At 39.5% G+C, this 15,944-nt stretch overlaps 1 protein-coding gene across 4 annotated transcripts in view; it reads right to left on the reverse strand.

Annotated features, from left to right (window-relative positions):
- Positions 1-1,054: 1,054 nt before the first annotated feature.
- The window catches only part of LOC141735785 (E3 ubiquitin-protein ligase KCMF1), a 54,053-nt gene continuing 39,163 nt past the window's right edge, over positions 1,055-15,944 (reverse strand). For all 4 annotated transcript variants that reach the window (XM_074568975.1, XM_074568974.1, XM_074568977.1 and 1 more), the window contains 5 exons: positions 14,912-15,051; positions 8,415-8,516; positions 5,591-5,765; positions 3,394-3,676; positions 1,055-1,692 (listed from right to left, as the gene is read on the reverse strand). In XM_074568975.1, the coding sequence (XP_074425076.1) occupies positions 1,431-1,692; positions 3,394-3,676; positions 5,591-5,765; positions 8,415-8,516; positions 14,912-15,051 (962 nt within the window). In that variant the 3' untranslated portion in view covers positions 1,055-1,430. The remainder of the gene's footprint in view (positions 1,693-3,393; positions 3,677-5,590; positions 5,766-8,414; positions 8,517-14,911; positions 15,052-15,944) is intronic.

The raw sequence follows: 15,944 nt of genomic DNA on the forward strand, positions 1-15,944 counted from the left end.
GAGAGAAGGGGTGAGGTGAGAAATACCTGGAAAGACACCATTATCATATAAGCCTAGTTTAAATTTTCATCAGAAGCTGTGTGCACTTTTGTTTTTATAATCTAACTTTACATTCAAAAAACCCACAAAAAAAGAAAAAAAGGGGGAAAGAAAATCAAAATCAAGCATACCCCTTCTGTTCTTGTCTTGAGACTATTATAAATTTCTATGCACAAGAACACCATACTCTTTTTCCCCAAACCAGGAGGGTTAACAGTATAGACATGTAGGTGGCACGATTCAACTAAAAGGCTTTTTCAACTTTTCTTACACCAGCAAAAATAACCAAAAGAAACAATAAATAGAAGGTGCTAAAGTTAGCATTAAGAATTCAATTGTAATATACTGACATTCTGGGAATCCAAATCCTCAAGCTCTCCTGATACTGACAGGTCTCTGCAAACTATGAAGCAAACACATAAATAACTCAAAATATGACTGAGACTGTGAAAGGCTTTTTAAACTAGAACAACATGATCCAGGTTAACCTTTTTTTTTTTAAACACAGTGAATATACGAATTGTCTACACCTGACTAAAACATATTTAACAATTAAAAAATTTTAACAACCACAAAAAGGAAAAGCTTTAAACAAAAGTGAACATCATTTGATTTCAGGGCACACAAGAGCCCCTCGCGGTGGCTTCCAGCAGTGGCCTTACTGTTGTGTCTCCTACAGATGCATAAAACGAAGTTCAACTCCACACTGAGGTGACGGCTAACAGCGCGACATAATGGTCACATACAGCAAAATGCCACACCCTGGTCTCGACAATGTATCCCACTGCAGAGTTTCCACCTTGTGCAGGAACAGCACGTAAAGATGTCATTCTGTCACATATTATTCAAAAGCTACTTTGTGGCCACAAATCGCTGGTCTGCACTAACCTTTTTGTCATGTAACCTTTGAATAATGGGAAAGCTTTGGGATTTATAGTTTTACTCCTTGTATTTAAATTTTTAAATGACAAGGTCACTAAAACTCATGCACGCTGCAAAAAACGTCATGCAGTAGTTAAGGTAAACCATCCAAGCATTTTTTATTCATTAATATTCATAAATACACACAGCAGCTTCATTAGAGATTTTTTCATTTTTTTTTTCGTCTTCAGTTTGAATGTGGAGTATTAGGAGAGCCTTTTGCATGTCAAGGTACAGGACACAGAGCTTTCTGCTCTGCACTGCAACCTACATTTACCTGCTAGAAGTAAAAATTAGTTAAGTGGAAATGATTATCATATATATCTTTTCTCTCTTTCTTTTGAATGTACACAATGTAACAAGAGTGACAGACCTGAAATTACAATCACCAAAACAAACCCAAGATAGTTGTTGTCCACTTTCATTGGCAAATACAGCACAGAGGACATTGTCTGCAAAGTGGGATGTCATCAAAGAGGAGGTGGAGGAGGCTCGTTTCCTTTATTACTCTCTTTTAAATTTAGGTTTTCTAAAGCAACATCTAGAGGCATAATATCTACACAGCCCATAGCACCAAAATCTGCAATCTCCCCCCGCTCATCCTCATCTGAGGAGGAACTTTCTTCCCGCATCAAAGTGGACAGTAGAAGCTCCTGAACAAACAGGCTGCAGTCTGCCCGCTCGCTCTCCATTGACTCAAGCTCTGCTTCTGACATCTTCGGATCATTCAACCTGCACAGCAGCAAGGAAAGAGAAGACAGGCAGTTGGTGAAAGCCCCTTTCGCTGATGACTGGCAGGCGCCAAAAGGCACTCAAAACCCACTCCTTCAGGGCAGTGCTGCTTGCCCTTCGGCATGGACAGCTCTGGCAACCTCTGACACCTCAGTACAAGAGCCATTCATTTAACAAACACCCTTTCCCTGCTGCTACAACAGCGTTCAAATTGGAGCCTAAAGCTCAACGAAAATAAAAAAAAAAATATTTGTGAGGTTTCCTGCTATTCAGGAGCCTTTCAGGGAGAGCTGTTGTGATTTCCTAGATACTCACTGTGCGCCTGTTTTGTTTCTAGGTCAACTTCTAGGTTCACATATGCCACAAAATACACTACTGCACATGTAAAGCCCAGGGATTCCCGACGAACGATACAACACTCATTCCACCACTTCTCCTAGGTTATAGTGCAGGCCCTGGTAGGCAAGGAAATCGCTCCATCCAACTATGAAAGTCACCATCTGTGACACTTGCAGGTACTTTGATTAAGTTTCTCCAAAAATAATGAGTTTCTGATTGAAAGATGTCACATGGCATTATTTTGCACTTAGATAAATATCAGATTGACTCAAATCCGGGTTTCTTGGTGCAGGAGCTGTTAAAATACCCACACAATACCAAACAGACAAACAAGAGTATGCATGGAGGGGTGTGTCAGGGGAGATGTGGAAAACATTTGTTTCAGGTCAATAGCCAACCTTCTAAAAGGAAGTGAATGACATAGGGGGCGAGACAAGTCTTTAAAATAAGCCTGGAATCTGAGTATAATTTCTAGACCAGGTAAGTATTATGTTAGTTAATGGCATCCTTTATTTGCTTTGTAATCCAGTCTCTAAAACAATTGATATATAAACCCCTATTCAACCTTCAGCTTTTACTAAAGATTAATCTCCTATAAAACAATACTATCTTCTGATTCTCCCCCTCTCTGTTATGGCTCAAGTCTATATGCTTGTATCACTGGAAATGCACTTTTTTTCTTGGAAGTGGCAGGGGAAACAAGCACAACTTACTTAAGAAATATTCCTTTTGTTCCTCTTGAAGTTGAGATGCAGCAACTAATGTTTACCCATTGCTTAGGAGCAGACAGACCACAGGTTTGAAAAGATGTTAATAAATACAAACAAAAGCACAGTATGTTGGCTACAGACCTGATGAGGGATCTGGCAGAAGTCCCCTGCCTGGTGTCATAAGTAACTTACAGCCAAAACTCAAAATCAGCCTCCTTTTCAAGGTTTGCAGAAACTCATACTCGAGTCTAATCCTCTAAACATGTTCCTAGGTGCATCAAAAGAAGTACAGCACACTCATGACATTACCTCTCCTTTATTGGAAACACTAGACCTCTACAGCGTATTTCTGCAGCCAGCTCCTGGAGCTGGTATTCCAAAAGCAGAATAATTCCCTTTGGGCCAGCTATAAACTGCTACTTTTGGATATTTAATAATACATTCTGTGACCACTGTTGACGTCTGCTATGAATGTATTCTGTATGATTAATTGGTCTGTTAACTCTGTGATGTATTTGATCACACACTGCTTTACTAGGGCATGTGCCTAACTCCAAACACATAAATTTCATTGAACTCTACATCTCTGTCAGGACTAAGGTGAACAGGAAGGGTAAAAGGTAAATACAAGCAAATACACAGAACAAGTTACCTTGCAAGAAGAAACTGGGAATTCTGGATAGTCTGCTGACTGTTTTCTGTGTTAGATGTGTTGACTGTTGTTGTAGATTGTGACATAGCGGTGTTGACATTGATCGTGTTGGTGCGCCTAGTTGCATTGCGTGCAGTCTCCAGTTGTTGTCTTGCCGCCTGTGCATGTTGTCGTTCCAACTGCAGTTGCATCTGCAGCTGCTGTAACTGAGAAGCAGAAGGGCCAGGGGAGCTGAGCTGTCCTCCTGCAGAACGCCTCACGCCTGACAGTTGAGATAAAAGCTCTGCCAGAGAAGAGAAAGTTTCTAAGATGAAAGATCTTAAGCGATCATTACACAATAGAATGAACACACACCCCCTGCATTCCAGTGCCTCAATTCCTTTTTTCAATCAATAAAGAACAAACAATGCTAAAGAGCCCATAAAGCTCTCGAAAAAAGTCCTAGCATTCGCTGTCTCACAGGGTAAGGAAGATTAAAACTCATTTATGCAGATTTATTCCAAATAAGTAGTCAAAGTTTAATGCCTTCAAAGTAACAGGAGAGCCAACCTACGGAGAATGCCTGGCAAATTACATCTTCCACAGCAATTCTCTGAAACTTCAAGTCAAAATAGCAACTGACTAGGACAATATTTCATTTTCGCTTTGCTTGGTGATTTTATATTCCTCTCAACAAATGTTCCCCCAAAACACAGGCTTCCCCTTCCCAATATCCCAGAGGGAAGCTGTGCTGCAGCAAAGAGAGAAATATCATACTGTTACTTCAAACATTTAATAAAAAATACTTAGTTAAGAAAACATTAAAGTATTGCCTGACATCATAACTGAAGTGGTCAAGCATTTTTGCTGTTTAAATTTTTATTTCTGCCAGAAGTACACAAAAAGATTCAAAAGAATGACGTTTTATCCCACATTTAATGCTGTGAAGTGGGAATGCTGTGTAAGGCTGAAAACAAAACTCAGCAGCCACTCCATATTTAACAGAGCTGAACTAGCTGCCCTTGTAAGAGAAAGACAAGGTCTTGCACTGGAGGCTTCACTAACATCCTCTGTTCTTGAACAAACTAGTCCTTTTCAGACCCTCCTGTGACCTCACTTGACTTACTTTCTTCTCTTGATGGGATACTTCTTCCCAGCTAATTTGATGAGTTCAATCAGGTCACAGCGGTCCAGCAGAGCACCAGAGCCATCAGAAGGCAGGCAAGGGGCCCATGATTCAGGAAGGCAGTGGAAACACAGCTCCCCTTTCAGGGGCAATGGCTCATTAAGTTGGCTGGCTGGATACCTCCCCCTCAAGAAGTCACAACATGGCAGGTAGGAAGCTCCAGTTTAAGCATTATGCCTTCTTGGCATCTGAAGCAAAGGTAGATTATGGCAGAAGTCCTGAGGTTTCCCTGACATTTATGCTGGCATGGTCCAAGTCCGCCACATAAAAATGTTTATATTTCCCCTTTGGGAAAGTTACATTTGTTTTCAGAATTGTCTTAATTCTCTACTCTTTATTTCCTCTAAAAAAAAAAGTTATTTTCACAAAGCTAAACATACACCAAAAAAGTTACTCCTAGGAATCCTGAAGACACATCTTTGTTGTTTTCTGGTCCCTTCCCCACCCCCCCAGTTTTTCTAAACTTGACCAAAAAGGACTGCAAATACTTGCAACAGTACACCTATATAAGAATTTACAAGTACACCTAAAAAAAAATAATGTGTGATACTAGCAAGTCTGTCATTCAAACAGCAGCCTGAATACGAACTGAACATATTTTAAATGTGCATTAATACTCGAATTCAGCTAATTTCATCCTCAGAGACAGATACTCTACTCCATAAACACCTTTATGCATATGGCAAATTAAAACGAGATGTACTAAACGAGATGTGATGAAGTTGGACACAATCACTTGTAAAAATGCTCAACACCTGTGCATAGATTGGGTTTGGATATAAGCCTTACACTGTCTGGAATTAAAAGCAAAAGCTACAGGTAGCAGTTTCAGCTTCTCCGTGCGCAGGCCCTGTGACAACCCAGCCAAGCACCATGCTCACCCGCAAGCAGCCATCAATCACACTTGCACTGTGGAGCACATCTATACAAGCAGCTCCATAACAACAGAAGGCACGGCAACTATTATCTTCTTGAATTTTACGTCAAGCGGAAGAAGGACACTGGGGTGAAATTCACAGTTACAGCTCTTACCAGCTATGGGATCCATGGCTTCTCTATTGCTTGGAGAATATGAACTCTGAGAAGATGAAAGCCCAGCAGGGGAACTGGTAGTAAAGTGCATGTTTGATCTACGTGCACGGGGGCCTCCCAAACCCCGGCCTGGGTGGAACATCCTACGTACATGCCGAACACCACTGGATTCATCGTAACCAAGAAGTTAAGAAAACAGAACTGTTTGGCATTGAGTATTAAATGACAAGGACTTCTGATGGGTGAAATACTCAGGCACATACCATTCTTCATTCATAAAATAATGATTCAACTTCTGAAGCAAAGCTAAAGTACACTGTAGCTATGGTTCCAGTCAGACTTACTGATCTGAACTCAAGATACTCAAACTTTTGCTATGTACACCAAACTCCTTGTATTTCTCCAGCTTTTTATGACGTCTAAGAAACATCAGGATTAATTTCTTAGCTTTTTTTTTAAATCAAAGTTTTCTATTCAGTAACCTGAAAACTCTGACAAATGCATGTTCGGCAAAGCTTATTACAGAGACATATTTTATTCTCCAATTCTTTTGTTAATTATTGAAAACAATAAAAAAGTTAATTGCCATTCCTATCAAAAGTACATAATAATTATTGTATTCCTTTTGACTTTTGTACTTCATGCTTTTATCCAAGAAATCTCATCATTTCAGTCCTTAAGAAATTTCAGCTTCCTGGAGTATTCATCACTTCCATCACACCCCTTTGCTTCCTCTTTTAGCCGAAGAAATACCAGTAATTGTGGTTATGACAATGATGCCTTTCATTTTCCCATTATCCCCTACCTCTCCATATCAGGCGCTTATATTTCAGGTGGTAACTTTTATATGTTTTCTCATATAAATTAAGATACAAACAAAAAATTATGTGAAGATTATTTTTGTCAGAAAGTAGTTAACATTTATTCCTCCAAGACAGTCCACATAAGACTTTCTTCTATTTTAAAAATCGCTAGTATAATTTACTAGTGCAAAATGAAATAGCATAGGCTTGAATATTTTATTTCACTGTTACTACACTTTTAGCTTAGATCCTCGTCTCCCACACTCTTTTTTTATAATAGTGTGCTTACCAGTCATATGGTATCCATTACTGTATAAAAGTAGTGTCCAATGTACTTTTGATAAGACACAGTTACAGTGCAGAACCTCAGATGTCATGGAGATCAAGAACTAGAGACTGAAAGAAATTACTAGACTTCTCACAGCAAGAAAGAACTTCTGGCTATTACAAAAAGATTTTACAGAATGTTTAAACTAAATAGCCATGCTATTAGGGATGTAAGTTTTGTTAGAAAAAGTATATTAGGCAGGTGCTATGAAAAACTCACAATTGGTAGAAAGAGCAGAACTAAACTGACACAAGAAAAATTGCTCAGTGAGTCACTACACCACTCACCAAGCAACATCTCAGAGCACCTCATACAATGGTCTGGAAGATGCTCTCCCCTCATCAACCTTATCCCACCTCCACCTGAAAAGGAGGATGGCACGAGTCTGCCTTGTGAGACACCTGACTGCGGAGGACCTACAGGGATGCCTGGGACCAAGCTCTCACGGCCCGAGCCGGTGCATTCAGCACCTGGCTCCTCCCAACTGCTGAGAGCCCCGATCCTGTCCGCAGGGAAAGGTGAAGTAGAGATAACTGCTTTTATTTAACTTCCTACTGTTCATTGGATTATTAGTTATACTCCTTCACAGAGCAAATAAACACCCAAGTTCCTTTACACCGATCCAATTACTGTGTAGTAATGAACTTGTGCATTTAGTCTGTCCTGGCCCTTAACATAAATGCAATCAAACACAATCACAACTGAAACAGAGCCATCTCCATAAATGCTGTCTTCCCTTCTGTTAGCATAACAAACTCCAGTTGCTAGGGCTTGGGGGTTTTGTTGGTTTTTTTCTACTCTAGTTGCTAGTGTTCAGAATATATTTTTTTTCCTTTTTAAAAATCTTTAAACAAAATAGCCACTACGTAAGTAATACCGCAGCCTTTTTGTCAGTTTGTTTAAATGAGACACAAAGGAATACTTCAGAGAGATTACTTACTGCAGGTAGGCTACACAGTCTGCATGCCATTAAGTAAAAAGCCCAAAGCAAAATATATTTCATCGGTTAAACCTGGGGGGTGGGGTGGGGGGGAGCAGGGGGGAATTAAAAAAAAAAAGAAAAATATTCCTAGAATAAGGATTAAAAAAAAAAAACAACAATAGTTGCACCTCTTCAGCCAGCAAGTATAGGTCAATCTGCATGACCTGCTGCTAAGGTAACTGAAAGACAACATCTTATTTCCCAGGAAATGTGAAAGTTTTTCAAGTTGGGTTATAAAATGTCAGTAATGCTGTGCAATTATGTAATTAAAACGTGGTATTAAAAGCAGTTAGGCAAGTTTAAAATCAGTTGCAAAACCAAGTTAAACTCAAATCAATCTCAAATCATCATCTTTGTGTCACAAATAATTACAGAACACCAATGAATCTGGATACAAAAAGCAGCATCAAGACTGATGATCAGGTACGATACATCACACTGCAAGCAGAAAAACCTCTCAAAGTTCTTTAAATGTTTTTCTGTTAGAGCAAAAAGAACTCTGTCAAATGTACCTATAGTCTGTTCACAATGTGGTATTTACACTTTTTTAAACTAGCAAATGAACCTTTTTATTTTTGACGCACAGATTTTTAGCAACTGAAATTCCAGGAAAACCAGGGGTATGACCCTTCGACCATAAAAATCAAAACGAGTCACCATGGCTACTAGATGAAACAGTCTAGCCTCTTTGTCTCAACTAGGAAAGGATATTAAATCTCTAGGAGCTCTGTGTTCCAGTGTAAGATGAGCTGCAAAGTCATCCGTGACATGATTTGGATCCCCTCCAGGTAACGCTGCACATATTGGACAAATCTGAAATGACAAAGCATAAAAACCCCCAACTTCATGAATTTTACACAAAATAGAACACGTATCATTGAGTCAATCATTAGACATTGATTCCTATGGTTTAAAATCACATGCTAGGTATTCACAAACACCTGGATAGCAACATATTAAAAAACCCGAAGTTTTTTGTATTCAAGTGCAGACATAAATTTAGACATCTTTTACTTTATGAGTTTCAGAATGCTGTGAAAACCAGAGCTAGAGTTTTCAGATTCGATTTGCAATGTCTTGAAAATTAGTCTTTGTATGCAATTCTGCCACAGACAGTAGAGTCTGATTACACAGGATTACTATTTGCCTGCTTGATACTCATCCCAGCAGAGGAATCAGAATGAAACCACACCTAAGTATCTACTGAAGTATCAAACTGAGACCACCCATCCATGTGGTGCATCAGTTCAAGTTTGGCAGAGAAGGGCTGATCTCCTTATCCCTACACAAGGGTATTTTGCTAGAATCATAGAATGGTTTGCATTGGAAGGGACCTTAAAGGTCATCTAGTTCCAACACCCCGCCATGGGCAGGGACACGGACACCTCCCAGAGGACCAGGCTCCTCAAAGCCTCATCCAACCTGGCCTTGAACACTCCCAGGGATGGGGCATTGACAACCTCCCTGGGCAACCTGTTCCAGTGCCTCACCAACCTCACAGTAAAGAATTTCTTCCTAACATCCAATCTAAATCTACTCTCTTTCAGTTTGAAACCGTTACCCCCTCATCCTATCACTACACTCACTCATAAAGAGTCCCTCTCCATCTCTCCTGTAGGCCCCCTTTTAGGTACTGAAAGGCCACTAAAAGGTCTCCCTGGAGCCTTCTCTTCTCCAGGCTGAACAACATCAACTCTCTCAGCCGGTCCTCTTAGCAGAGGCGCTCCCAGCCCTCTGAGCATCTTCATGGTCCTCCGCTGCACTCCCTCCAACAGGTCCATGTCCTTCTTGTGCTGAGGACTCCAGAGCTGGATGCAGTACTCCAGGTGGGGTCTCACCAGGGCAGAGTAGAGGGGCAGAATCACCTCCCTCAACCTGCTGGCCATAATTTTGATGCAGCCCAGGATGCTGCTGGCTTTCTGGGCTGCAAATGCACATTGTCAGCTCATGTTGAGCTTATCATCCACCAGCACCCCCAAGTCCTTCTCCTCAGGGCTGCTCTCAAGCCATTCTCTGCCCAGCCTTTATTTGTGCCTGGGACTGCCATGACCCAGATGCAGGACCTTGCACTTGGCCTGGCTGAACTTCATGAGGTTCGCACAGGCCCACCTCTCAAGCCTGTCCAGGTCCCTCTGGATGGCATCCCTTCCCTCCAGCATGTCAACCGTGACACACAGCTTGGTGTCGTCAGCAAACTTGCTGAGGGTGCACTCAATCCCACTGTCCACATTGCCAACAAATTTGTTACAACAGCACTGATTCCAGTACCAACCCCTGAGGAACATCACTCATCACTGGTTTCCACTTGGACATCGAGCCATTGACTACAACCCTTTGAGTGCAGCCATCTAGCCAGTTCCTTACCCACCAAATGGTCCATCCACCAAACCCATGCCTTTCCAATTTAGAGACAAGAATGTCACACAGGACAGTGTTAAATGCTTTGCATAAGTCCACGTAGATGATGTTGGTTGCTCTCCCCTTATCTACCAATGAGAAGGCACTGACATCTGTCTTCGTTTTGTTATTTTTTTAAACCAAAACAACATTAATTAAGTAGACAAACAGTGCCATTACAATTGCCATAATTATGACTTGTTTTCTGAATGACTCCAAAAACATCTTCCATTTTTCTTCACAGTAGTTTTGCAGACTGATTTTAAAGTTTTACAGATGGCAGACAAAAAAAAAAAAAGAACCCATCCCACAAAATTCTTCCCACAAATGTTAAGTGCTCAAAGTGCTCAAATTGACAGCACTTTGACAGTTAAATGCAACTACTGTCTATGAATTTATCTCTGTCTCTCACAAACAGTCTTGTCTTTATGGAGCAACTCTGGCTGCAACATAAAGCCTAGGTTCCCAGTACTCTTCAAGCATATACTGAAGTTGTTGACAGTAGATCTCAAAAGACTGTGGGCATTAAGAACACCTGTATAATAGCGCACACATCTATCTTACGCTTATGGAGATAAGGACAAGGTCTCGAAATAAGTTTACTGTAAAATTTCATCTGCTTTTGACAGCAGCTACTACATCTTTAATGACACTTTAATTCTAGTAGTCAGCTCTGAACAGAAACCCAGGTATTTTTAAAGCATTTTGCAACAACTCCTTCCCCTTTATTTTCAACATTCAGCATTTCTCTTCACAGAGCACCTCTTACCAGAGGAGAGAAGTCACTACAGAAGTCATACAAGCAGACACCCTACAGAGGAAAAACATCTTATTACAACTTAATAGAATAAATACCTGGCTATGCCAACATATCATACACCTACCCTGTACGGACACAGGAATGGATGTCTATTGGACAGATGGTTCTAAAGTCCATAAATTTATTTATAAGTTGCTTATCTTAAATAATGTGTTTCATATCAACAGGAGACAGTACCTTGAAAACAATCTCTTTTCATTTAAGCTACCCTGAGGAAACAGAACCCCAACATGAGGACACACTTCTGAAAGCAGCAAAGCAGAAGAAAGTTATTTTGGTAACAGGACAAAAGCCACTATGAACTGCACTTACTTGCCTGAAGAGACACAGTCCTCAGAAAAACATCAGCTAGATGAAAACTACAAGGAACAATGAGAAGGAAGGAATCTAAGTATCCTAACCCTAATTCTAAACATGAACTAAACTTCCAAAAAGTTTGACTGATTTAATTGAGCATAAACTCTGGCAAAATCGTATCAAAGACTGCAGCATCACTGATGAAGCATGACACAGCTAAAAGTCATTGTTAATAGAACATGCATGAATAAATGGTACAGATGCAAGGAAAACATTGTCAGAAGTTTCTCCTGAAGTTATGATCATTTGTATTAAAAAATCATCATGGTACTCTGAATGATGTCTGAAAGATGACTGCAAAGTCCTGTATCAGTCATGCTCATAGAATACCTGCCAGTTTCCCAAAGCCTGCTTATATTACCACTACCTCCCTATTTACATATAAGGTAACCACTTTAAGTGACAGTATTTCTATAACCTCAACAAGAGACACTGTAATCTTTGAGAATGAAACAGGAACCATTCAGACTGTTTCAGAATGTCTATTTCATTTCTGCAAGAAAAGCTCACCTCAATTTTATCAGCAATTTAGTCCTTACAGTTCATGTACAAGGGGCCTAGCTACTGCCTTGCTAAATGTGAGAAAGTTGTTGCGGTGCAATGTAATAGTAGAAAATTTATGTCTCTGTTCTGAAATGAGATTCAAAAATTACATTTGATGCAGTTTCCCAAAATCTTTGTATTGATGATGCTAGCAGGCTTCTAGTTAAATGCTGTGTTTTATGTGGAACAGTCAACTGACCTGAAACTCAACACCAACAATAACAATCGTTATACTGACAGTCAGATTCTTCTGCACTTGTCCTGTAACACTTACCATTACCCTTGGACATTTGCTGGTGAAGCAATACTGATAGTTACTGATGTTTTAGTAATCACCAAAATCATATGATTTATGATTTATTCTTTTTAGTGTGTAACCTTACAGACTTAATCACAAAACTTATGACTACTCCTATAGATACTAATATAATTTTCAATTACAGTAACCAGAATTAAAACAATTACCTTCAAGGTATTATCAACAAACTCTCCTCCTGGAGTTTCTCTCCAAGACCTCAACATGCTGGGGTGCCTCTCCAGAGTGCCTGTATACTAACGCACACAGCATGGGGAATGACCATGGTGAGTTAGAGACCCGAATGCAGTTGCAGGGCTGCAGTCTTTCTGGGATCATGGAGACATGGTGGCATGGCTCCCATGACTGCAGTGTTGCAATGGTGGGATACGTGCTCTTTAGAAAGGAGAGGAAGGGGGCGCTTTAGAAGATGAACAGGAGCTTGACCTTTATGTGAGAGAGCAGCTGGAGTGCATGAAGCTCTGCTGGGGATGGAAGAGGAGCCAACGGAGACCTTACGTGTTGGGATTAGAAATTGGGATTAGGCAAAGGTGACATTATAGTGGGTATCTATTACAGGCCACCTGACCAGTAAGAACAAAAGGATCAGGCCCTCTACAGACATATAGGAGATGGCCCACATTTGCAGGCCCTTGAAGTACCCTCATGGCGTACTTCAACACCCCATTATCTCCTGGAGGGACAACACAGCATGACAGTAATCTTATCTTTTGGATTCCAAGAATCCAAAAGCCGCCTGGACATGGTCCTGGACAACCAGGTGTTCGTTATCCTGCTTGAACAGGGGGTTGGACAAGATGACTTCCACAGGTCCATTCCAACCTCAGCCAGTCTGCCATTACTGCCTACAAGTACCTAACATTGCTGTACATACCAATGCCAAATACCTAAGAAAAATCAGCAGAAAGTAAGCTTCTTATTTGCACCACTTTGAACACAAAAATGGCGAACTTTAATGGACCAAAGGTTCTTTGACTTATTCTTTGAAAAATGGGGGTGGAGAGGGAGGGGGCTGTAAAATACAAGGAATTCTAACCTGTAAAGTTCCCTTAAAGATCTATAATTAAGGATCTAAAATAGCACACATCTTTGGATAGACAGATGCTACAAGCTCAGTATCTAAACAGAAATAATTGCTCGAAACTGTAAGACCACAAGCATTTAGAATCCATATTTTCCTCTTTATTAATGTTGTAACCTTTCACTATTTACAGTAAGAGTACAGTACCCACGTAGTTTTATGTGCATGCACACTAAATATTTATCAAAAAAGCTAGATACAAACATTAGCACAAACATATGCAATCATAATTTGTCCCTGCTTACTGCAGGGGGGTTGGACTAGATGACCTTTAAAGGTCCCTTCCAACCCAACACATTCTATGATTCTATAATCAAGGATTAAAATATTGTCCTTTACTGTTGTTTGGAACAAAGATATAACAAAGTTGCAGACTGACTCACAGAAAGGAGTACACATACAAATCTTTCAGTAATCAGTACAGTTGCAAGTGTCTAGAATCACAAACTTATGCTTTATGTATCAGTTCTAGGAGTCACAGCTGCAAACAAGGATGTATGAAATTTTGAAAAGTTAAAATCTTAGCATTCTGTGTCAGGAACGTATCACTGACATCAAGTGGTGCAAATAAGAATTGCAATACTAAGCCACCAAAGAAAGTCATCCAAACATGGATTTTCCAATGGTTGATGCTATGTCTGAAAGTTGCAAAGTTAAAGAAAAAGTCGAGGAGATGATAAAAATTGCGGTGTGTCACTAAGCTAAACTATGATCCTTCAGTGCAACTGGTTGTGAAGTAAACTGCTTTGCTTCATATATTTTTAAGAAATATCAGAACACCTTCGAATCTCAAAAAGGTGGACAAACCACCTCCCCTATCACTCCTTCACACAAGATCCTCAATAGGCTTGGAAAAGAAAGGTTCATTTTCTTCCACAGAATTCCTTGGTAGTTAAGAAAACTAGATGATTAGAAGAGAGAACCTATTTTTAAGTAATGTCTTCACAAGGTGTTAGTGATGAGTAATCCACTTCAACCATTCACATTTTTCTAGGAATCTATGATACAGCATTAACCAGACAAGCGCACCCTGGATGTCATTCTGCTAATCTAGGTCTCTCCTACTCCCAAAGACAACCAGGATAGCAGGAGCTAACACCTCAGACTAAAGTACTTCTGTTGACACTTGTTTAAGTGGTGTATTTTTAACCATGTCAAGTGTCCTAATGGTTAGGGACAGGGGAAAACACCCCTGTTTTAACAGCGGTATTTTCAAAAGAATGACAACTTCCACTGCACAAATATATCAGGTTGATTACAAAAGCTATTTGAAAAATACACCAAACTGCGTGTCTTCCTCTCTCTTACGGTTACGAAAGACTGGCACAGCTACAACTTTCCAGGACAATTACACACTGGCTGTAAAAAGGGAGACATGGCTACACAGAATAACCATGAGATGATTCTAAATTTTGTCTTATAGGATAATGAACTCCTAGACATGTCAGCCTTTACATCAGAAAAAACAAACAGCAACCATAAAAGAAAAAGCAAGCTCATTATATTATGATACCCATGAAACATAGAATTTTTGATATCATGATCAAATGTGGGTATGTCTTCTTACAACGCATTCAAATGTACTCATGCTTCAAGGAAAAAAAAAAAGAGAACAGGAGGATACCAATTTTCTGGAAGAGAGACTTTTTAACTTATTTCCACCATAACTGAAAGCCAATTCTGAAGCTTCTTACCACTTCTGTTGATGCTTCTGCATGCTCAGAAGTAACATGCTCTTGAAGAGATGTTTCCGTATAACCCATTTTCCCACAATATGGACAAGTAAAAGACTGTGGCTGGTCTACAGAGAAAGCTTCTCCACCATAGTACAAATCTGGAACAGAAAGTGTTTAAAGAGGTTACTTCAAAGCAGTAGTATTATTTTTGTTCATATAAACCTCTGTTTCCAAGTGTACTTCAATGTAATCACTACAAAATTCATCTGGTATTAAATTGAAATGGCTATTTTAATGCTCTATAAAGGCCATAGTCTGATATTCAAAAAGTGTTTGATCACTGATTATGAAAACCAGACAGACTACATTTCATTTTCATTAGCAAACATAATATAATTTTCTAATATTCAGTAGGAGCAAAGAATCCTATGATGCTGCTGCTATTGCCAAACCTTCACTCTACCACTACCCTTCTTACCCTTGTAGCAGGTCACGTACGGTATTTTCAATCATATGATGATTTTTCAAAAGCTGAACTCTCAACAGTACCTCAAAAATTTAAGTTAAAATTTAGAAGACCTCTGTGATACCATATGTCAATATTTATGCCATAGCTGAACCATAGTTTTAGAAATACCTCAAACATATAATGTAAAAGATTGATAGTGAAAAAGGAATCTGGTTATTTGTTACACACTGGTTGCAACTTTTAGGTATGTTGAATTTAAGCACTTTTGCGTTACTGATGAAAAGCAGGCACTTAAGTTACTAATGTAGAGGCTTCCCCAAACTTCATATGAAAGTTTATCAAACCATGCAAGAAAAGAATGCTAGTTTCTCTCATCCTCTGCAGGTATTATGTATTCTACAGGAAACAAGAATAAACATTACATTCACATCAAGATAAAAAGTGTGATTTTTCTCTAGCAAGTAATTTAAAATCTTTTCACTGATATTTTTTCTAGGACTCATCAATAAGTAACTGAAAAATATTTTCACAGAATTACAAATATTCTGTTATAAATTAAAAATTGGACAAGTCTGAACATAT

The sequence above is a fragment of the Larus michahellis genome, chromosome Z (assembly GCF_964199755.1).
Source record: "Larus michahellis chromosome Z, bLarMic1.1, whole genome shotgun sequence".
In the NCBI taxonomy this organism is placed as follows: Eukaryota; Metazoa; Chordata; class Aves; order Charadriiformes; family Laridae; genus Larus; species Larus michahellis.